Consider the following 23,990-nt stretch of genomic DNA (forward strand, 5'->3'; position numbering starts at 1 on the left):
GCACCTTGGGACATTCTTCTATGTTAAAGGCACTACATATATACAACTTGTTGTTGTAAAAGTGCAAGCTTCTGAGGGAAATAGTTAAGGAACTCCTCCTGATTTATAATTCATGTTTTCTCATTAATATGGCATCCCCACTATCGAGTAAAATAAAAGATAATCAACCAATCATTACAGGACCAAGAAGTATAGAGGTCAAAACATATTATGCAGTCACACTGTTAACATTGTTGAGTTTGAAGAATATTTCAGTTGCAATCCAATTTACTCAGACACAATGGGCTGGATTTTAAATTTTTGACCTGCTGGAAGCTGGGGTGCACAGTAGTGCGCAGCGAACCCGGAAATAATGTCTGTCAGTGGCTTTTTAACCCAGACACTACATTATTTCCCAGTTTCCCAAACAATTAGTGTGAGTGGGTGTAATGACGACCCATAGAGGCAATTTCAACTCCAGTAGTTAAAAGGACACTCCGAACATGCAATTTGCTGAAGTTTGGAGTTGGGAACACAATAGAAGGAATTGGCAGAATGGAGTTCCGACATTAAAGGCTGTGCCTCGTTTTAGTGACACCTCCCTAGATATGCTGCCGGCGGCTGTAAAAGCCTACAGGGAGATAATCTTCCCTATTGACGGAAGGAAGAAGCCTGCAGGTGCAACAAAGAAGGCATGGCTGGATGTTTCCTATGAGATCAGCAGCAGGAATGTGGTGCCACTCACTGATTCAATGCTGAAAGTGGTTTAATAACCTAAACAGGGCAGGAAAGGTCAATACAATGGCATATTCACCTACATCCCAATGTGCATATCACCCCAGCCCCCTCACTGTGCCTTCTCCAGCCTACTCCAGCATACCACTTTTCACACCAACCTACCTTACAGGTGCACCCATCCCTCCCTGCCTATGGACTTCCTCACACCCCCATCTGTCCATCTGTCACTGACACTCAGCCTTACCCTTATGCAATGTCACGCCTCTTCCTCATAGTCACCCTCAACAAATGCTGTCCATCCATTCATTCAACACATGCCATTAATTTCACTCAACTGTCTCTTTCCTTCCTTGCAGAAGAGAGCACAGAACACAAGGGAGAGGCAGAAAACCACAGATGGCACTCCAACCATCTTTGATTTTCCAGTTGGCCTCCAGGTGCCTGGAGGAGGTGGGAGATAGTTTAACTGCCTGGAGGCGGCCTCCTAGCGGCAGACCGGAAGCAGGAGAGGTGGGGAGGGCCAGTGCTCCAGGCAGGCTTAGCAGCCCTCCCTGCCTGTCTATGTGCAGCAGCCATAGGCCGCCCTTGGGAGGGATTCCCGCCAAAGTGGTGGCCTGGCTGCAAAGGCCATTTTTAATTTAGCTTGAAAAGATTGGAGAGATTGCACCTCCATTTTGATAGCTGCAAAGGAGAAGGCACTGGACATCAGCAGAGTCTCAGCGTGCCTGGCCATCAAAGGTGAGGGGCTAGACTTTTAGACTTTGCCAGGGCCGGGAGCTGAGATAGACAGGCATGGATTACGTACCGCCGACCTGCATGCCAGTTCCCTGGCTCCATCCTGCCCTGGTCCATTTTTTCAGAGGTGGGGATTGGGGGGCGGGGGGCCAGGGCTACCCACCTGCAAGCAGTGGGTAGCCAACTAACCCAATTAAAGGCCTATTAAGATCTGTTAATGGAGACTGACTGGAATTTTCCAGTTGCCCTCCACATTCTTGGAGGTTGCAGGGGAGTGTTTAGATGCCTGGAGGCGGCCTCATCGCAGAATGGGGGGCCTGTGCCTCAGGCAGAGTTGGAGGCTCTCCCTGCCTAGATGCTGCAGCAGCAGCTGCAGGCCACCCTGTGGAGGGGTGCTCTGTCACCCGCCTCACCACTACCACAGTGGTGGCCCGGCTGCAAAGGCCATTTTTAATTGAGTTTGAAAAAGGTGGAGAGAAGCCACCTCCATTTTGAAGCGCCCTCTTCCTCATTTAACTGCCATGGCATCCTGCTGCTGCTTTGAAGCTGGATGGCCTCTGGCCCCTCAGCTTCGAGAATTCACCTGCTGTTCTTAATTTGACAGTGAGTCCGCCCTCTGGCCCTTAATTGGCCATTCTGGGTAAAATCACATTGACTGATTGTTTCCCATACAGTGCGGACTTCTGACTCACATTTGATCCTGAAGAGGGGTTCAGAAGCCCACAAGGAAAATCATACCCTAGGGGACAGGAGCTTCTCACCTACCTGGTGACAGAATTAAATATCAGACAGCCACATGGCATACAATACTCACTTATGTTGACTGATGTCAGCAGCTAGTGAAATATGATGCGATGCACAATGTTCACTTAAAGCATTCTTACCTTGACGGTTACAATTATGTCTTCAATCTGCCACAGGGCCTTCAAGTGTCCCACAGGAGGTAGTCCAGGAGGATGATGATGACTCCTCAGAGGAGGTCACTCCCTCTGAGGGTGCACATTACATGACTCGTGCAGACCTTGAATCAGTTCAGATATTCTCAATTCAGTAGGACTGGTAATGCAGATAGTTGGGTTTACACCTGGTGACTCACACATCACAATGAGCAAGGGCAGATGGTGGAGACAGGGATAGCAATGGAGAGTCCACATTGGAGAGTTCAGGACACTTCAAGTGCTGCTCAACTGGATGCAGACATTGTACCTCGCAGGCAGTCGATGAACAGGATATTTCTGGAGCAGCAGCAAAGAATGTACCAGTAGGCGTTCCAGCTGCATTGCGTATGCTTTCAGAGAAATTGGAAGAGGCCATCTCAGCCATGAGTGGCATGATGTCGCAAGCCTTTGCAATGATGTCTTTGTCCATGACAAGAGTGGCACCTGCATGAAGCATCAAACATGGCAATCAAACTAGTGTACGCAGGCCTTCACCAATGGCTTGCACACTATAAATGCCACATTAAATACAATAAATGATACACTCGCCTTGGCCATTCATCACACCACTAATCTGCAGCAAAGTATTCTCCTGCTCATTGCTAGCACATGGGACAGGGGACACAGAAATGGGGTTCAAAGTGCTCCCACTTCTCATCTGTTGCCAGCCACCAACTGCACCGCCTCAGTCAGTACCATATGTGCTGTTTCATGTCCTAATGGCTGAGTCTGCCCCTGCACAGGTGGAGCAGTCTTTGTTGGGGCCCTCACCAACTCCAATACTCAGAGGATGTCACCAGGAGAGCCAGAGGCAATGATAGAGAAAGCAGTGGTGACTTTGATAGTCATTGATAAAGTGAGACCACCAGACCTACCCGGCAACAGGTCTTGTTCCAGCAGGCTGCAGATGTTCAACACCACCTGGCATGACATTGTGAGCTTCCTGATACACTGGTGTTCTAACATTTCAAGGAAGCTTATCCTCTGCCTGTAAACTCTGTGTGCTAGGTATGGCCTCCTGCGAGCTGCACCTCTCTACTGATCCACTCTCTCCTGTGGAGCTGCAGGTCTGTTGCTACTTCTGCTCCTGCTGGTACTGGTCATCTTGGTCCTCATCTAAGATCCAAAATAACACAAGAAATGCAGCACCCATACTGATCTGATAGATCAGAGCTCCAAAGTGTATATCAGACATACAAATTTTCAAATGATTGAAATATATAAGATCCTGAAGAGTCTTGACAGGGTGGAGGTGGAAAGGATGTTTCCTCTTGTGGGAGAATCTAGAACTAGGGTCATTATTTAAAAATAAGGGGTCACCCATTTAACACCGAGATGAGGAGAATTTTTCTCTCTGAGGGTCGTGAGTCTTTGGAACCCTCTCCTCAAAAGGCAGTGGAAGCAGAGTCTTTGAATATTTTTAAGGCAGAGGTAGATAGATTCTTGATAAGTAAGGGGGTGAAAGGTTATCGGGGGCAGGTGGGAATGTGGAGTTGAGGTTACAATCAGATCAGTCATGATCTTGTTGAATGGTAGAGCAGGCTCGACGGGGCCGAGTGGCCTACTCCTGCTCCTAATTCATATGTTTGTAATGTAGAAGACACGTCCAAGGCAGTAAAAATAACTTCCAAAGTTGTAAAACTAACCACTCAGTACAAGTGCTGTGAAGAAAGCCTTTCACACAAGCAGGCAAGAATGCAGCTGAGGTGTCCATGCTTATTGAGATAGTTCCCTGTTACATCTTCAGCCTCCTCAATTGCAAATGTGTTCTTGCCTTGCTTTCACTGGTGAGTTCCAAGAAGCACAGAAAACTGTGGACCCACAGTTAAATTCCAAAAGCCATGTTACTATCACAATAATTGAGCAATTAACATTGAAATTGACACCCAGCCTCTCCCAATTGGATTGCTGTCACGCAGCCTAACATGCTGAAGTTAAAGCGGAAGTTGGCCGATTGGAGATGGTTTCTCAATATGCTCACGTTTTTCCAAGACTTTTGTCCCTCAATAAATACCGATCGAAGTAGCTTAACTGGTCAGTCATCTTATTTGCTGTTTGTAGGGCCTTGTGCACAATACAAAAGTGAGTAAACGTCAAAGTAATTGATTATATATGAAACACTTAGGGATTTTTCTGAGACATGAGAAGATGTTATATAAATCCAAACCCTTCCTTCTTTCCCTCTCTCCCTTCCCTTCTGTGTACAAGCTCTCAGGATTCCAAATAAAATAAGCTTGAGCAATTTCATATGTAGAGGGTTTATGAATAATTACAGTGAAAGGGAAAAGCAGATGAAAATAGTAAATGTAACAGAAGGAAGTAAGGCTAGCCCTACCTAGGGCAGATAAGGGAGATATTCAGAAGGCTGCTGAAAGAAAAAGAAGGAAAAAAATAGAAAGGTAAAGGATACTAAGGAATATGAATGGATATGTTCAATAGCTACTTATTTTGGACAAGTATAAGGTAAACACTGACACTGACTCACAGAAGGGTAATTTTGAGGAGGTCTGATCAAGGAAAGGCGAAATGGATTTGATAACTACAAATTATGCTTGACAAATTTAGTAGAGTTTTTTTGAAGAAGAAATGATGGAAAATTTAACAAGTAATTTCACGGCAATGTTATCATCCACTTTGATCATATCTACCTATAGTTAGATAGGCATATTCAACGGCCATCTGACGGAAGAATTTCTGAAAATTGTGCCAACTGACAAGAGCTGATAGAATGGCTCCCTGGCCAATTTTTTACCCGCAGATCTGCCCAAGAGCAGGAGAAAATCCGGCGATGGTTGGGGCTACACTTTCGAACTGGATGTGAACAAATGATTTTTTGTTGACTTTTTTTTTAAGTCCTCCCTATCCCTGGGCACTGAGACCAGTTGTTGTACTCACAATACCACCCCTGGTTGAGATTAAATATGGGAATCCTTCTGGTGTAGCATCAGATTGGACAGTGCAATTACACAATGATCCATTGGGGTAATTGGAGCATTTTTCTTTTAAATTACAAACAGCAAGTGTTGGGATAAGAAAACAGGCAAATGATTGACAGCAATAAACCAAATATTTCTTATTCCCAAATTGGGGATTCTGTTTGAACCACACTTTTGTTTGGTACATTGTGGAAATTTTGGGATGGGATCATGAGACATCACCAGCATCATTCGTACAAAGTAAGTAATTCACTGAATAATGACTGCAGCTCAGACCATTTGTGTAGTTCAATTTAATAGCCAACTAGTACGAAAATGGCTGCATCAAAAATGGACGCGATAACATTTTAGGGTATTTAGTTCAAAAATCTTTGCTTTAATATTTAATAATCTTATCCATACTAGGAGATGATTGATTCATAGATTGTATAAGATCAGGTCTATTCTCAAATGCAATGCAATAATTTGCAATATAATACACTGTATTGATCTGTCTGATGCTCCTTGTTTTCACCTTATAGATGACAGAGGGCAGACACTGTCAGGTGAATCTCCTAGATGGCAGAAAACTAGAACTACTGGTTCAGGTAAGGTCTGACAAACAAATAGGTATACAACAGACATATTAGTTACTATTTCAACAAAGCCTAACCAATTTTAATGGAATTCCAAACACATTATTTTATTAGTTGTACTGTTCTGTAATTACAAATATTCAATTTTCATACCTATATGTGTTACAAATTAAACACAATAACCAAAAGTTAGAATAGAGGATAGTTTTAAAACAGTCAAACAAAGGGTTCAGATGGTATCTTAAATTGACAGCAGCAAAGCAGAGGTTCTTTTTAACATTACTTCACAATTCCAAGATTATAATTGTGACCTGTAACACATTTCAAAAGTTTTTTAATCACACTGTAATGCTACTACAAGATTTAAATACCAAAGATTCGAATGCCAAGCAACTGACTTAAATGCACTTGTTCCCAGGTCCTTGTGTTGTATGATAATATGATAAACAATTCTTAGTTAGAAGTAAATTATCAACCCAATACAAGGGGCGTGGAAGTTTTTCTTTTCTTCAAGTTATTGGATTAATCACAGTATTGTGACTGTGCTAGATTGTATTTAATAATCTCTGTACATCTTGTTAACCTATCGTACAGTAAAACTAAATAAATGCTGACCTTTGTGAGTCACATCGGGTGTATGGATGCATTATACCACAGTATGGTAGAATATGGGTTTACATCCAGATTTTAAACAGTGCCATTACTTGGTTTTAGTCAGGTTATTAACAGAGCAAATCAGAATGATGCACATCCTCAAAGGGAAGTTGTGGCAAAACCAAATGACTTTATCAGACAAATTTACCCATTACCTCATTACAGAAAGGATGTAATTGCACTAGAGAGGGTACAAAGGAGATTTACGGGGATGTTGCCAGGTCTGGAAAAATGCAGCTATGAGGAAAGATTGGATAGGCTGGGGTTATTCTCCTTGGAACAGAGAAGGCTGAGGGGAGATCTGATTGAAAAGTACAAAATTTTGAGGGGCCTGGATAGAGTGGAGGTGAATGGTCTATTCACCTTAACAGGGAGGTCAGTAACATGGGGCATAGATTTAAAGTGATTGGTAGAAACATTAGACAGGAGATGAGAAAAAACTTTTTCACCCAGAGGGTGGTGATGGTCTGGAACTCACTGCCTGAAAGGATAGTTGAGGCAGAGACCCTCAACTCATTCAAAAGGAGTCTGGATATGCACCTCAAGTGCAATAAGCTACAGGGCTACGGACCAAATGCTGGAAGGTGGGATTGGAATAGGTGGATCGTTTTTCGGCCGGCACAGATACGATGGGCCAAGTAGCCTCTTTTTGTGCCTTAAATTTTCTATGATTCCATGATACTATACTGGTGCTACAATTAAAATTGAGGAAAGAAAAGGAAATTTAACTTCTTAAGACAGAAAAAGAAGAAAAAACTCAATAAAAGAACAAATGCAAGTGAAATAATAGAATCTATTTTTATATCTACAATTAAATGCATACCTGTGAAACTTGCAATGTTTTATTATTTCACAGTTATAGTATAGAAGGACTTTGTCAGACTGATAGTATTTAATAAGTCATTGAAAGAAATGGGATATTTTGACAGATGTGCATAAAATAACAGAAAGTGTTTGCTTTTAATAGCTGGCATGAGGTTAACAGCTCATTAAAGACCTTCAGGAAATCCATATAGACACTCCCCTATTCACCATGCTAGTGAACAACATATCCTCTAAATTTTTTCTGTAGTGTGCACCTGATTTGTTAAAGTGCACAGGTCCTTTAAATGTTTTTGCATGGCCAAGTATGCGGGATAACTTAATGGGACCAACTTATGCTTGGCCTGTGCGGGAATTTCCGGGTTGCTGTGCTATCGCTTGGCAACTTAGAGGGAACATTGCTGGTGAGTCAGTCTGGAAGGCAGAGCAAATATAGCCCTGTTAAGGCACAAGTGAAAAATGCAAGGCTGGATTGCATCTATTTTAATGCAAGGAGTCTTACTAGTAAAGCAGATGAATTGAGGGTATTGATTAGCATATGGCATTATGATATTATTGCTATCACAGAGACATGGTTGAGGGAGGGGCAGGACTGGCAGCTCAATATTCCAGGGTATAGAATCTTCAGGCATGACAGGGGAGGGGGTAAAAGAGGAGGTGGTATTGCACCGTTGATCAAAAAGTCAATTACTGCAGTAAGGAGGGATGATATCTTAGAAGGTTCCTCAAATGAGGCCATATGGGTAGAATTTAAAATCAAAAAGGAGGCAATCACTTGGCTGGGAGTGTACTACAGGCCTCCAAAGAGTCAGGGAGAGATAGAGGAGCAGATATGTAGGCAAATCTCAGAGAGGTGTAAAAGTAATAGGGTAATAATAGTAGGGGATTTCAACTTCCCCAATATCAACTGGGACAGTCTTAGTGCAAACGGCTTAAAGGGGGCGCAATTCTTAAAATGCATACAGGAGAGCTTTTTGACCCAGTATGTAGATAGTCCTACAAGAGAAGGGGCAGTACTGGACCTAATCCTAGGGAATGAAGCCAGACAAGTGGTAGAAGTGTCAGTGGGGGAACATTTCGGGGATAGTGACCATAACTCTGTAAGATTTAAGGTAGTTATGAAAAAGGACAAAGATGGACCGAAATAAAGGTACTAAATTGGGGGAAGGCCGATTTTAAGATGATAAAACTGGATCTAGCCAAAGTGGACTGGGAGCAGCTACTTGTAGGAAAGCTGACATCAGATCAGTGGGAGTCATTCAAAGAGGAAATAGTGAGAGTTCAGAGCCAACATGTCCCCATTAAGGTGAAGGGTAGGACCAACAAGTCCAGGGAACCCTGGATGTCAAGGGATTTTGTTTGTTTATTTTATTTAGAGATACAGCACTGAAACAGACCCTTCGGTCCACCGAGTCTGTGCTGACCAACAACCACCCATTTATACTAATCACATATTCCTTACCACATCCCCACCATTCTCCTACCACCTACAATGGCCTACAATTTACAATGGCCAATTTACCTATCAACCTGCAGTCTTTGGCAGTGGGAGGAAACTGGAGCACCCGGCGGAAACCCACGCGGTCACAGGGAGAACTTGCAAACTCCGCACAGGCAGTACCCAGAACTGAACCCGGGTCACTGGAGCTGTGAGGCTGCGGTGCTAACCACTGCGCCACTGTGCCGCCCCGAAAGAGGATTGGATCAGTAAAAAAAAAAGGAGGCTTATGGCAGATTCAAAGCGCTGAAAACAGTGGAGGCACTAGAGGAGTATAGAAATTGTAGGGGGATACTTAAAGTAATTAGGGGAACGAAGAGGGGACATGAAAAAACACTGGTGGGCAAGAGAAAGGAAAATCCTAAGGCATTTTATAAGTATATTAAGGGCAAGAGAATAACCAGGGAAAGAGTAGGGCTCATTAATGACCAAAGTGGCAATCTGTGTGTGGAGCCAGAGGACATAGGTGAGGTTTTAAATGATTACTTTTCATCTGTGTTCACGATGGAGAAGGACGATGTAGGTGTAGAGATCAGTGAGGGGAATTGTGCTACACTTGAACATATTAGCACTGAAAGGGAGGAAATATTAGCTGTTTTAGCAGGCTTAAAAGTGGATAAATCCCCAGGCCCAGATAAGATGTATCCCAGGCTGTTATATGAGGCAAGGGAGGAGATTGCAGGGGCTCTGACACAAATTTTCAAATCCTCTCTGGCCACAGGAGAGGTACCAGAGGATTAGGGGACAGCGAATGTGGTACCATTATTTAAGAAGGGTAGCAGGGATAAACCAGGTAATTACACGCCAGTGAGTGTAACATCAGTGGTCGGGAGAGTATTGGAAAAAATTCTGAGGGACAGGATTAATCTCCACTTGGAGAGGCAGGGATTAATCAGGGATAGTCAGCATGGCTTTGTCAGGGGAATATCGTGTCTAACGAACTTGATTGAATTTTTTGAGGCAGTGATGAATTGTGTAGATGAGGGTAAAGCAGTTGATGTAGTCTACATGGACTTCAGTAAGGCTTTTGATAAGGTCCTGCATGGGAGATTGGTTAAGAAGGTAAGAGCCCATGGGATCCAGGGCAATTTGGCAAATTGGATCCAAAATTGGCTTAATGGCAGGAGGCAGACGGTAATGGTCAAAGGTTGTTTTTGCGAGTGGAAGTCTGTGACCAGTGGTGTACTGCATGGATTAGTGCTGGGACCCTTGCTGTTTGCAGTGTACATTAATGATTTAGATGTGAGTATAGGAGGTATGATCAGTAAGTTCACGGATGACATGAAAATTGGTGGTGTCTTGAATAGTGAGGAGGAAAGCCTTAGATTACAGGATGATATAGGTGTGCTGGTAAGATGGGCGGAGCTGTGGCAAATGGAATTTAATCCTGAGAAGTGTGAGGTGATGCATTTTGGGAGGACTAACAAGGCAAGGGAATATACAATGGATGGTAGGACCCTAGGAAGTTCAGAGGGTCAGAGGGACCTTGGTGTACTTGCCCATAGATCACTGAAGGCAGCAGCACAGGTAGATAAGGTGGTTAGGAAAGGATATGGGATACTTGCCTTTATTAGCCGAGGCATAGAATATAAGAGCAGGGAGGTTATGATGGAGCTGTATAAAACGCTAGTTAGGCCACATCTGGAGTACTGTGTACAGTTCTGGGCACCACACTATAGGAAGGATGTGATTGCACTGGAGAAAGTGCAGAGGAGAGTCACCAGGATGTTGCCTGGGCTGGAGCATTTCAGCTATGAAGAGAGACTGAAAAGGCTAGGGTTGTTTTCCTTACAGCAGAGAAGGCTGAGGGGGGGACCTGATTGAGGTATACAAAATTATGAGGGGTATTGATAGGTTAGATAGGAAGAAACTTTTTCCCTTAGTGGAGGGGTCAATAACCAGGGGGCATAGATTTAAGGTAAGGGGCAGGAGGTTTAGAGGGGATTTGAGAAAGGAAAATATCACCCAGAGGGTGGTTGGAATCTGGAACGCACTGCCTGAAGAGGTGGTAGAGGCAGGAACCCTCGCAACATTTAACAAGTATTTAGATGAGCACTTGAAACGCCATAGCATACAAGGCTACGGGCCAAGTGCTGGAAAATGGGATTAGAATAGATAGGTGCTTGATGGCCGGCACAGACACGATGGGCCGAAGGGCCTGTTTCTGTGCTGTATAACTCTATGACATTCAGACATGACTTACCTTCACAAATCCATGTTGGCTGTCTTTAATCTGCTGATACTTGTCCAAGTGCTCAGTCACTCTGTCTCTGATGATAGATTTCAGTAACTTTCCAAAAATTAATCTTAAATTGGCAAGTTTGTATTTACCCGGTTTTTCTCTCCCTCCGTTCATAAATAATGGAGTGACAATTTCCAATCCATAGGCACAATTCTTGAATCTAGAGAGCTTTGTAAAGTTATGATTAATGTATCTGCAATTTCCTTACAAAATTCTTTTAATACCCTGAGGTGAAAGCCATTCGATCCTAGCGATTTATCTATTTTAAGTCCCATTATTTTCTCCATTACCTTTATTTTTACTTCTATGAAATCCACAATGTTCCACCCCTTGATTTATTTTTAGATTCTCTTGTCTGGTATTTTATCTTCTTCCTCCACTAGATCGTTAACTAATTTTGCTTTGTTACTCATGGCTAAATCCAGTATGATCTGCTCCCTTGTCGGTTCTAAAACATATTGTTCTAGAAAACTGTCCCAAATACATTCCAGTAATACACTGACAACCCATACCAGAGTCTTGTATCCTTTACTGTTCCTTAGATCTACCCAAAGTGTTTTCACCATCTGATCACCCTTACTGAATTCCCTTCTTTCTACAGCAATATATCTCTGCATTTCGATGCAGCAGCCATAAAACAACGTGTGTACAGTCAATGACACTGGGCATCCTGGGGAAGCAACGTGTACACTCCGCCTGCTTCTCTCTGGTCAGAAGGAACACAATGCACTCTCCTCCCCTGGTGTAAAGAGTGTCAGTCACCTTCGTTATACGGTAGTGGATGGCAGACTGGGAGATGTTAGAGATGTTACCTGCTCCAGCCTGGAAGGATCATGATGCATCTATATTGCTACTTTCCCTCCTTTCCCACTTTTCCAGCCTTTGCTAAAATCCTGTGACTATGAACCTATGTCTTATTTTGCATGATCCAGTATTCTCACACCCTAACCTATTTTACCTTGAGGCACTGAAAATTTGGAGTTGACTCAGATCCAAACTAGAGACAATGGCCGCAAAATTGGCTTTCTAGCGCCCGTAGTTTCGGTGCTATGGGTGCCTTTTTGGTACTAAAATGTCACCTACGCTGTGTGCACACATTTCCAGTACAGTTCACACTGAACGCCATTTTGCTGAGGATGTTTGCGTGGGTATTAGGTGTGTGTGGCAGAAGTATGTGGAATAGGCAGATTGTGACATCAGTCAGTGTGTAATACTGATTTGGCACCAATGCTGCAATTTTTGACCTTACCACTCCAGCTAATGCCCTCTCTTAAATATACACAGTTGAACATGTATTCACCAGCACAAAGGACTCCTCACTTGCACTTCTTTTTTATTCATTCATGGGATGTGGGCGTCACTGGCTAGCCAGCATTTATTGCCCGTCCCTAATTGCCCTTGAGAAGGTGGCGGTGAGTTGCCTTCTTGAACCGCTGCAGTCCATGTGAGGTAGGTACACCACAGTGCTGTTAGGAAGGGAGTTCCAGGATTTTGACCCAGCGACGGTGAAGGAACAGCGATATAGTTCCAAGTCAGAATGGTGTGTGACTTGGACGGGAACTTGCAGGTGGTGATGTTCCCATACATCTGCTGCTCTTGTCCTTCGTGGTAGTAGAGGTCGCGGGTTTGGAAGGTGCTGTCGAAGGAGCCTTGGTGAAGTGCTGCACTGCATCTTGTAGATGGTACACACTGCTGCCACTGTGCGTCAGTGTGGAGGGCGTGAAATTTTGTGGATGATGTGCCAATCAAGCGGGCTGCTTTGTTCTGGATGGTGTCGAGCTTTTTGAGTTTTGACTATTTAAAGGGATCATTAATTAGCTTCAGGTTAGTTTCTGATATTCTCAGGCTCTGTCTGAGTTTGCAGAGTGCTATGAGTTTTCTAGTGCTGTTTAAAGTTGGTGAAGTCTACAGGAAGTGGTGGTGCATGTGGAGAAGGCCTTGGTTCTACCTTAGTGTTCTCGTCAAACTCCTTGCTCCCATTCATGGGTGCTGCAGTATCCATTCCATCTTGCCCTCTGGCATGACAGGGAGATATGACAAGGAGAGAGGCAACACTTAGAAGGGCAAGCTGTTCACAGAGGGAGAAGGAGAAGGGGGACAAACACACTGAGCAGGTGGTCTTACCCACCAAGGCTCTTCTGGGAGCATTTCTCTTACCTCAACCTAAGCCAGGAACAGTATGCACAATGTCTCCAATTTACGAAGGAAATTGAAATTTGCCACCTCTTGCAAGCAGACCTGCAGCCTCAGACAGGGTTGAGGATGGCACTGCCAATGACTGTGAAGGTGACCACAACCATGAACTTATTTGCACTGCGATCCTTCCAGACTGGAGCAGGTGACATCTCTAAGATTTCCCAGTCTGCTGTCCACTACTGTATCAGGAAGATGACCGACGCTCTTTATTCCAATAGAGGGGAGTGCATTTTGTTCTCTCTGACCAGAGAGAAGCAGGCGGAGCTTGCATGTTGCTTCACCAGGATAGCGGACTTACATACGGTGCAGGGTGCCATCGACGGCACACACGTGGCTTTGCGGCCACTGCGATAAATGCAGTGATATACTGCCACTGCAAAAGGATTCCACTCCTTGAATGTTAAGTTGGTGTGTGACCATGCTCAGGACATCATGCTGGTGAATGCCCAGTATCCTGGCAGCTGTCTTGATGCTTTTATTCTGCGCCAATCCGCTGTTCCATCAGTATTTGAGTCACCACGTCAAACCAGAGAGTGGCTGCTGGGCAACATGGGCTATCCATTGACCATCTGACTCATGGCTCTGTTGCACAACACATGGGCAGCTTGCAAATAATGAAAGCCTTGCCGCCACATGAAAAATCATTGAGCAGACCATTGGAGTGTGCAAGCAACTCTTCCGTTGCCTGGACCACTCTGGGGAAGCCTTGCAATACTCACCGGGGCATGTGTAACAATTCAGTTTGGTCTTCCGTATCCTGCACAACTTTGCCTTCATGAGGGCACAGCTCTTGCTCCCTTGTATATGGCAAAATCCCATGAATGAATAAAAAAAAGCTGAGGAGGAGGAGAGGGAGGAAGCAACCAACACAACCCCTTTCTGTCCAGGCTGTTTGTGATCATCTTATCTGACTGCAGCACCACTGAACTGTGCCCCCAATTCCACATTCTACAACAGTCACATACCTTTCCTTCCCACTGTTGCAGACAATCACAGCATCCTAAAATAAAAACAAAATACTGCAGATGCTAGAAATCTGAAATAAAACCTAGAAGTGCTGGAAATACTCAGCAGGTCTGGCAGCATCTGTGGAGAGAGAAGCAAAGCTAACGTTTCAGGTCAGTAACCTTTCTTCAGAATGCTCCTTTGAGCACTGGTATCTACAGTCATGATGGCAGCAGTCTTAGCCTGCAAGACAGCAAACTGTGCTTGCATAACAAAAAGCACTCGAACTGATCTGCTGCAATGGAAGCTGAAATATCAGTTGTCCGTCGCTGCATCTGGTTGCGTTTGCAGGTGTTCTCATAGTTGGCCGCCACTTCCAAGCTGAAAAGGATGGGCTACAAAATCTGTGGAAAGGCCCGTGCCAAGTTAGTGTCTGACTCTTCCATGCTTCTTGACAGTGACATCAGGCTTTCTGGCAGGGCTACCCATGCACCAAGCATTTCATTGTGCATATCAATCAGCCTTCATTCTGTACACCACCCCATCAAAGTACTCATCTGAGTTCTCTGCAGCAAAAGCCATGTCAAACCTCAACTCCCCCTTCCTTGCCAGCAGTTGACACCTGCATGACCTTTTCTCCCAGAGCTGGCTGCAGGCTATTCGTGCTCCTCTTGGACTTCATGTTCCCTGGTCAGATAGCGGCTCTTGGGTATTTGAAAGGAAAAAGGCACAAGGATAGAGTTCCAATGAGGGAAGAGGGTGGGGGAAGCCAAGAGATATATGGTTAGACCATGTGCAACTTGTAAATCAGGAGAGACAGTGGAATGAGGGAGAAGTGGGATGTGAGAAGCTGAATTAGGTAGGAACGTACCATCATCTTCAATGGTTTCAGCCCTGCCACTGACCATGGCCTCAGGCTCCATGATGCCAAGCACCGTCTCCGCTATCAGGGTGAGAGCATGCAGTGTGGCTGTCCCGCACTGGTTAGGTGCTGCTGTGTGCAGCTGTGCACCACCTTGCCCTGCAACAGAGAGGGAAGTGTGTCAGTGAGTGTGATGCAATGTGCTTGGGGGTGTGCCCAGCATAGTTGAATAGTTGGCAATGTGTGCAAGCTCTGACATGTGGGCGTGCAGCTTGCAGCAGTGCAAAGTGCGCGAGGGTGAGATGAGGCTGTGAATGTGAAGTATGAGTTGTGGTTGATAGAAAATTTTGGTAGATGAGTGAATGGGGTATGATAAATGGAGCAGTCTATGAGGCTAGTGGTTCATTTGCAAGGATATGGCATTTGAAGATGCATTCACTGGCCTTGACCAGTCATGTGAATCACGGAACTTCTCTTGGCACTGCATTCAGGTTTTCAGGACTAAACTGCCCGCATTCACCCTAACAGCTATCTGCTCCATTACCTTCTCCGTATCTTGTCTGGAAAGCCTTTTAGCCTCTCTTGGTAGAGGACCTCTCTCCCCCTGTCCACCTCCGCACCAAGGCCTCCAGTGCTGTGTCAAACATCTTAGAGCATGCTCTCTGTCCCGTTGTGCCACCTTCACTCTTCTTGCAGGTCAGACACTCTTTCCCAGCCATGTCCAGCACCTGCTACAGTCAGAATGTACAGGTGGGCTTTAAGTAGTGCAAGCTAGCTTTAAGTGGTACTAGACTTGCACAAACCTGTGTCCCCTGTGAGGCGTGCAACCACTGAGCAGCACGTTTAGTGCTGCGCTGCACGCTACTATCATTTAAATAAGCAGGCAGCATGAAATTTGCATGCTGCTAGCATCACAACAAATGGGCGTGAGTTAATAATGCATCGCAACCCCCACACCCATTTTCGGGCTTTATCCAATTTCTCTAACCCCGCCCCCGCCACCCCCTAATAACAGCTGTCTCCCAATGATATTTCCACACACAGTTCTAAAACTAAAGGACTAGAATATTGTATGATCTCACTGTGCAGTAGTCTAGGTAGTACTTACAAAACCAAAGACAGATATAGATGGGGAAAGCCATGTCAGCCCTTCATCACTAATCCATTCAGCTCTTTCTATAATGATTCCAGGAATTTGCCTTCTGTCCCCTATTCTGAAGTTTATTTCACATGTTGACTAAGACTGTCACTGAAATAAGGTACAAAAAATGAGAGTGACAGTACAAAATAAATAGACAAAGTATAAAAGGATAGCAAAAATGTAAGAGTAAACATATAATTTTGGAGGTACACCATGTGGGAGAAGGCGTAAGCAAGAAAAGTATTCTTTGTAGAGTTGTGATAATACTGGCAATTATGAACTTAAACTAGCCCCATGAAAATAAATGATATAATTTACTTCGATGTGCATAGTTTTACGGAGCAGTATGATTACTCTTGTTTTATTCCAAGTTGACTGATATTTATGTTATTTTGTAGCCAAAGCTTTTGTCCCGGGAGCTGTTGGATCTGGTGGCATCTCATTTTAACCTCAAAGAGAAGGAATACTTTGGAATAACGTTTATTGATGACACGTAAGTAAACCATTCTAACTCTTGTGCTGCCACTTCTACATGTGGTAGTTTATCACAGTTATGGCAATGCTTTGGTGTTTAATGTAGTTCACCGCTGGAAAAGTTCAGTTAGGAAAATGGTACTAGCAATCAAAAATCCTTATCAATCTTTCCAGAAATATCATCATCATTAAACAGGAATTAATTAAATCTCAGAATGAATCCACCCAAGTACTTAATTTACTGTTGTCAGGATGGTTGTTTCGAAACCGGTTAACCTGCTTTGTTGCTGTTCAACAAAAAATATATTCTTTTATTCTTTTTATTGGTAACACTGTTAGTCTTATCAAAATGTCAAGAAACAATGGCATGCCCAACTTGAACAATTATCAATAAAGAACAGACTACCTTCTAATCTTATCAGCATGTTATTGAAAGAGCTGTCACATTTGCTGAACAGCAGCTAAAAATATTCTTAACGCCTGCAGAATTCTACATAACCAGGCTGTTTTTGTGTATTTGATTAAGTATATCAACTCCGTGTTCGAATGGTGTAACTTTAACAACAACGACAACTTATATTTATATAATGTCTTTGATGTAATAAAACGTCCCAAGGTGCTTCACAGGAGCATTATAAAACAAAAAATGACACCAGGCCACATAAGGAAATATTAGATCAGAGGACCAAATGCTTGGTCAAAGAGATAGGTTTTCTGCCGTGCTTTAAAGGAGAAAAGCGAGGTAGACGGGCAGAGAGGTGTAGTGATGGAATTCCAGAGCTTAGGTCCTAGGCAACTGAAGGCGCAGCAATGACTGGTGGACTGATTAAAATTAGGGATGCTCAAGAGGCCAGAATTAGATGAATGCCGATATCTTGGAGGGTTGTGGGGCTGGAGGAGATTACAGAGATGGGGAGGAGTAAGGCCATGGAGGGATTTGAAAACAAGGCAGTCTAAGAGAACCAGGCAGGCAGTGCAGGAGTCCCCTGAGTCTATCTTGCTCGCTAATCGGTTTTCCATTTTGGATACTGGTGAGAGCGAAGACCGTGGCACCACGGGTGGCTCAGCTGCAGAGGAGGGGAGGAAGAAGAGTGGAAGAGCAATAGTGATAGGGAATTCGATAGTCAGGGGATCAGACAGGCATTTCTGCGGCAGTAAACCTGACTCCAGGATGGTGTGTTGCCTCCCTGGTGTCAGGATCAAGGATGTCATGGAGAGGCTGTAGGACATCCTTCTGTGCGAGGGTGAACAGCCAGAGGTCGTGGTCCACATTGGTACCAATGACATAAGTAGGAGGGGGGATGCTGTTCTGAAATCAGATTTTAGGGAGTTAGGAAGGAAATTAAAAAACAGGACCGCCAAAGCAATAATCTCAGGATTACTTCCAGTGCCATGTGCTAGTGAACATAGGAATAGGAGGAGTGATCGATTGAACACTTGGCTGGAGAACTGGTGTAGGAGGGAGGGCATCAGATTTCTGAGGCATTGGGACTGCTTCTGGGGCAGGTGGGACCTGTACAAGATGGACGGGCTACACTTCAACAGGACCAGAACTAACATCCTCGCAGGGAGATTTGCCAGTGCTGTTGGGGAGGGTTTAAACTAGCTTGCCAGGAGGATGGGAATCTGAGGGGGTAGCTCAAATTGGAAGGAAGTAAAGCTGGTGACAGGATGTAGAAAAGTAGCAAGTAACATTAGAAGGCTGGCAAACCAAAGACAAGCATCAACTAGATTTAGAATGCAGAGTGTCAAGAAGACAAGGCTAAGGGCACTCTACCTGAATATGCATGCAGCATTCGCAACAAGCTAGATCATTTACAGGCCCAAATACAGGTAAATGGGTATGATCTAATTGCCATAACGGGAAGACCGGGAACTGAGTATTCAAGGATATTCGACATTTAGGAAGGACAGGCAAAAAAGGAGATGATGTTGCGCTGAAAGTAAAGGATGGGATCAGTACATTAGTAAGGGAAGATCTCAGATCGGAAGAACAAAACATTTTCTGCTCATCCAGTACTGAATGTCGGATAAGCAGTCTGATAATTTAGCAATAATGAAGGAGTCGAGAGAGGTGGTGGTGAGGTAAAGCTGGGTGTCATTAGCATATATGTGAAAACTAACACTGTACTTTTCGATGATGTCACCAAGGGGTAGCATGTAGATGAGAAATAGGGGGGAGCCAAGGATAGATCCTTGGGGGACATTAGCGGTTACAGTGCAGGAGCAGGAAGAGAAACCATTGCAAGTGATACTCTGGATATGATTAGGTGGATAAGAGCTGGACAATAGTGGAGACGTGCTGGAGGAGGATGGTGTGCTCAATCCTGTCAAAGGCTGCAGACAGGTCACGAAGGACGAGGAGGGAAGTTTACCTTTGTCACAGTCACATAGGATGTCATTTGTGACTTTGCTAAGTGTTGTTTCGGTACTGTGGCAAAGGATGGAAACCTGATTGGAAGGATTCAAACATGGAGTTTCAGGAAAGATCGGCGCGGATTTGGGAGGCGACAACACGTTCAAGGACCAAATATACCAAACAATCTTATTTCATTCCTGGCACAGTTATGGTACCATTATTAGAATCAGGTTTCAGATATACGTGCTTACATATACAATGCTTTTGTTTTGTTTCATAAGTTCCACTACTTCAGTTTCTCATCAAAGGTAATCAAAATTAGTTCAGTTAAACACAAGACCATTTATTCATTGTTTCAGGAGAAGGGAGTTGTTTGAATCAAAACAATTGACAACTGAATAAATCTGTGAGGCAATTACTAGTTTGAGGCCTTTAATAATGAGAATCAACTAATTAAGGGTTCATGCACATGCAACTGCTTTTAAAGCGAGCCTCAACTCACTAGCCAGATCAGATTTATAACTGCATAAAGTAATAGCTGGAAAACTGCATGCAACAACTTCAGTTTGTAATCAGTGCCTGAATTGAAAAAACATGGTTTTGAGATTATGATTAAAGTTTGCCACATTTGTGAATATAATGGTTCATGAAATAGGCCTATTCTTGCTGTATGCAATTTTCTATTTTTTTTGACAAAATTTCATTTATAAAGTATTGCTCTTCATAAATGTTGGATTGGATTGTCCTTATACTATTACATATGTTCTTTGGCCTCCTTATCTCGAGAGACAATGGATAAGCGCCTGGAGGTGGTCAGTGGTTTGTGAAGCAGTGCCTGGAGTGGCTATAAAGGCCAATTCTAGAGTGACAGGCTCTTCCACAGGTGCTGCAGAGAAATTTGTTTGTCGGGGCTGTTACACAGTTGGCTCTCCGTTTGCGCCTCTGTCTTTTTTCCTGCCAACTACTAAGTCTCTTCGACTCGCCACACTTTAACCCCGTCTTTATGGCTGCCTGCCAGCTCTGGCGAACGCTGGCAACTGACTCCCACGACTTGTGATCAATGTTACAGGATTTCATGTCGCGTTTGCAGACGTCTTTAAAGCGGAGACATGGACGGCCAGTGGGTCTGATACCAGTGGCGAGCTCGCTGTACAATGTGTCTTTGGGGATCCTGCCATCTTCCATGCGGCTCACATGGCCAAGCCATCTCAAGCGCCGCTGAACAGTAAAATCGCATTGACACTTCTGTGTTGTAAGGTTTCACTATTCTGTGTCTAAGTTGACATAAGACTCAACTAACGTCATCGCTTTTCACAAAGGGTGACAATATACTGCAAAGTCCTACTGAATTTGAACATTAGGACACTTCCTTTTAGCGTATGTGCAGTGCACACCCTCTTCCGTGTTGGGAAGGGACGTTTCTTATTTTTAATGGATTGGTACCACGTAAGATCACCAGAATAGCAAATTTAACTTTGAACAATATTCCACAGAACTGAGAAACGGAATAATTCAATAGAAAAATAAGATATTCCTTAAAAGTTACTGGTTTGATATTCAATATTTTAAATTGCAATATTTAATTTTCAATTATGTTACAAAGAATAAAACTGAAGTTCACACTTATTTTCCTGCACGTATCAATTTATCTGATTCTCTAGAAGAGGGGATGATCTGCTGAAATGCCGTCATCCGCAGCCCACCCCACATCCCAGCCGTCCTAGGTTCAGGTCTCAGCCAAAACTGCAACTTCATTGTTCACAAGTGTGGGACTGTGCATCAATTTTCAATTAACTATTAGTTTGGGGGTTCACATTCAGGTGAAAAATAGCCAGGGAATATGACTCAACAATACCTTGCCCTGACACTACACTGTGGGGAAGTTTGGAATTCTACACACCCAGTTCTCACAGCAGTTGAAATGAAAAGCTCAAACAGGGAGGATTCCAACATGGAACCAACTTGGAATAAAAACAGGATGTAAACAAGTATGTATGCCTAGGTTGTACCCCATGTTAACAATGTACAGTGCATTATCTTGCATACCATCTTGCTCTTAGAAATGCCAAGCCTCTCGCATTTTGAAATTCTTTCAGCCTTTAGGTTATTCCTCATGATCCCATACAAAAAATACCCAAAGTTTAACAGCTGTTGTTCTTTTAAAACATAAATTATGCAGCATTCAGTACTAAGGTGGAACCATGACATTAATTTTAGCAATTCAATAGAATTTATTAATTCTACTGCAATTTCTTCCCTGTAAAGGCAATTTTAGCAACCAAAATTCACAACAGATTTTTTGTTATGTCAGACATACAGACTTTGCTGTATGAGCTGAGTGAAATTTTTTCTGGAACTTGATAGCTGACGTTGACAACATAGGTTTGAATGCTCACAGGAGATTAACTGTGTCCTTAAAATACCTGCCTCTGTAGACCACAGTACTTGTTGCAAAGCACACAATTAATTTCACTAAAGGAAACATCCAGCTACTTAAGACATTCCTTGTAATGTGCATTCATGACGTCTACTGAAACTCCGTTTCTTCATTCTATTTTAGTAACTGTGAAGTCATACAAGAAGTCAGGCCCCATTGTGGGAAACATCACTTGCTCCTGTTAGCACCTACTTGCTGCAGTCTGGCATTGTTTACATAATGGGCTTTCCCTCTATCTTGAATGCAGTCTTTGTCCTGGTCGTGTTGATCTTGGCAAAGGACCATGGGAAAATCCTGTTTTACACTCCAAAAGGTAGAAAGTTGTTCCCTAATTTCCTGCAATACTGAACAAGTTAATGACGCTCATCTTGCAGCTGGCAAAAAAAGGCCATTCCTTATCACAGTGTTTTGGCAGAATTTGTTAATAACTGAGAGTAACTCCATTCTTGAATGTCCACAGCACCATTTAATTAATCAGGAAAAATGAGTCCCTTGTGGGGATAATTATTCTGTTTTACAATTAAAATAAGATAAAATTAATTTAATTGATTTTGACCAATGTGTATTGACTGTCACCATCACATTTTACCATCACGTTGTGCTGTAATTTGTAATTCTGGGTGGAATTAAGGAGGAAGGATAATGCTAACTTCTGAATACCAATAATACCTATTTCCTATGCAGTGAAAAAAAAATTGTTTTTCTATCCTGAAGATAATTGCATATTGTGTGCTACATTCTTATTAAATCCTCAAGGCATGAATATCATATCAAAGCAATTCAGCAATATTGGATTAAAATGAAAAGGTCAATTTTAGGTAAATCATCTAACAGTATTTTTAAGTATCACATGCATGCCGAAAATCCTGAGTTCAGTGGCATTTGAAATTGGGTAAGAGGAAGTCATTTTAGTGACATCAGAGAAACTGCTACCTTTTATTTAAAAATCTTTGTGGAATTTAAATATCCAGTAATCGTCCTGGTTCAGCTCCATAATGAACAGTATGATGCACTATCACATACACATAGGCTCTCGGCCAAAGAAGCAAATCCAACTCCAACTTATTTAAAAAGGGTAACAGGAAAGGGTAAATTCCTCAGTTGTGAAATCTGTCAAATTCAATAGCACTTATTTGACAATGTACTTAATTAAGCCAATCCTCAGCATGGTTATCTCACACCAACCAAAAAAAATGACAACAGTGACTCAGTCACACAGCACACTACACTCACCATGTTCTGCAATATCCCATTTCATGTCATTACAACAACAGGACCACCTGTGGCAGAACTTGTTCTGAAACATCATTATGGCAACCACCAAAATTTTATGTACATTCAGTAGAATCATTTTATAAATGCTTTACAATAGCATGAACCATTTCTTGTATATTTAAACAGGAGCACCCATTATACCTTAATGCATCAGTTGGCTTACTGAGTTTATTTTACTTATGAGAAACACCTAATAATTTATTTCCAACTATAATCCATTAAATAAAGCCAGGGATGAAGACCGGTATTCTTTATGCATCAAACATTGTCACTCACATAGGCAGCTATGAAGAAGCGTTTAGGAAGACAACTTGAAAATGCGTCCAACTGGAACGCATGGGCTACCCAGGTTTGTGAAGCCACAAATTTTTCATGCTAACAGGAATGGGGCAAACATAGTGAGCTAGTGTTATGAAAACAACATTCCAAAATTAAAAACCTTGTAACATCTATCGTGAATTACACATGTGTGCGTGCAGAAAGAATGTAATAGCTCCTTGCAATCAGGCAGCTATTCATCAATAAAAATGGCCATTACAGAAAGAACTGCACCATGGTCTGTGATTATTTATAATGTGCTAATTCTTACATCCTTTTCTTCCCTGTAGAGGTCAGAGTAACTGGCTGCAACTGGATCGCAGGGTATTGGATCATGATTTGCCTAGGAAAACAGGACCGGTGGCCTTATTCTTTTCAGTCAAGTGAGTTCATTAGTATTTGCATAAAATTGAGCTCACATGATGCACCAAGAATACATTTCAAAACTGGTGATACTCTTGTTTAAAGTTTTAGCTTCAAAGCGTTAATTTGAGTTCACTGAAAAGGCAGCTGTTTGAAGTGGAGAATTGGAATGAGTGTAAAGGTTTGCACTTCCTATTACTTGACCACCTCAACAAATATTTTTGACACCTTTATTTCTTTACTTCCCACACATTAGTGTCGATTTTACTTCCAGTCAGTTGACCGGCAAAGTGTACCAGCAGCTGGAGCCCAGTTGAGGCCCAACCTCATTTAAATACAACCAGCAAACTAGCTGCCCCAGATGAATGTCCAAATGCAGCTTGCCAAATTCAGGCACAACTTCTGGGGTCCTGGAGGCTGTCCTACAACAAACAGCATGGTAACTCCCAGGGCACAGCCGAGGGTGGCAGCAGCCAAGATTACGGGCTGAATTTTACCAGCCC

The 23,990-nt window shown here is 43.1% G+C and overlaps 1 protein-coding gene across 1 annotated transcript in view; it reads left to right on the forward strand.

Moving 5' to 3' along the window:
* frmd4bb (FERM domain containing 4Bb) overlaps positions 1 to 23,990 on the forward strand; it is a 393,899-nt gene that overhangs the window by 199,146 nt on the left and 170,763 nt on the right. Inside the window, exons 2-4 of the mRNA XM_068051541.1 lie at positions 5,848 to 5,913; positions 16,660 to 16,754; positions 23,415 to 23,507. Coding sequence (XP_067907642.1) covers positions 5,848 to 5,913; positions 16,660 to 16,754; positions 23,415 to 23,507 — 254 coding nt within the window. The remainder of the gene's footprint in view (positions 1 to 5,847; positions 5,914 to 16,659; positions 16,755 to 23,414; positions 23,508 to 23,990) is intronic.

This window comes from Heterodontus francisci, chromosome 19 (assembly GCF_036365525.1).
Source record: "Heterodontus francisci isolate sHetFra1 chromosome 19, sHetFra1.hap1, whole genome shotgun sequence".
NCBI lineage: Eukaryota > Metazoa > Chordata > Chondrichthyes > Heterodontiformes > Heterodontidae > Heterodontus > Heterodontus francisci.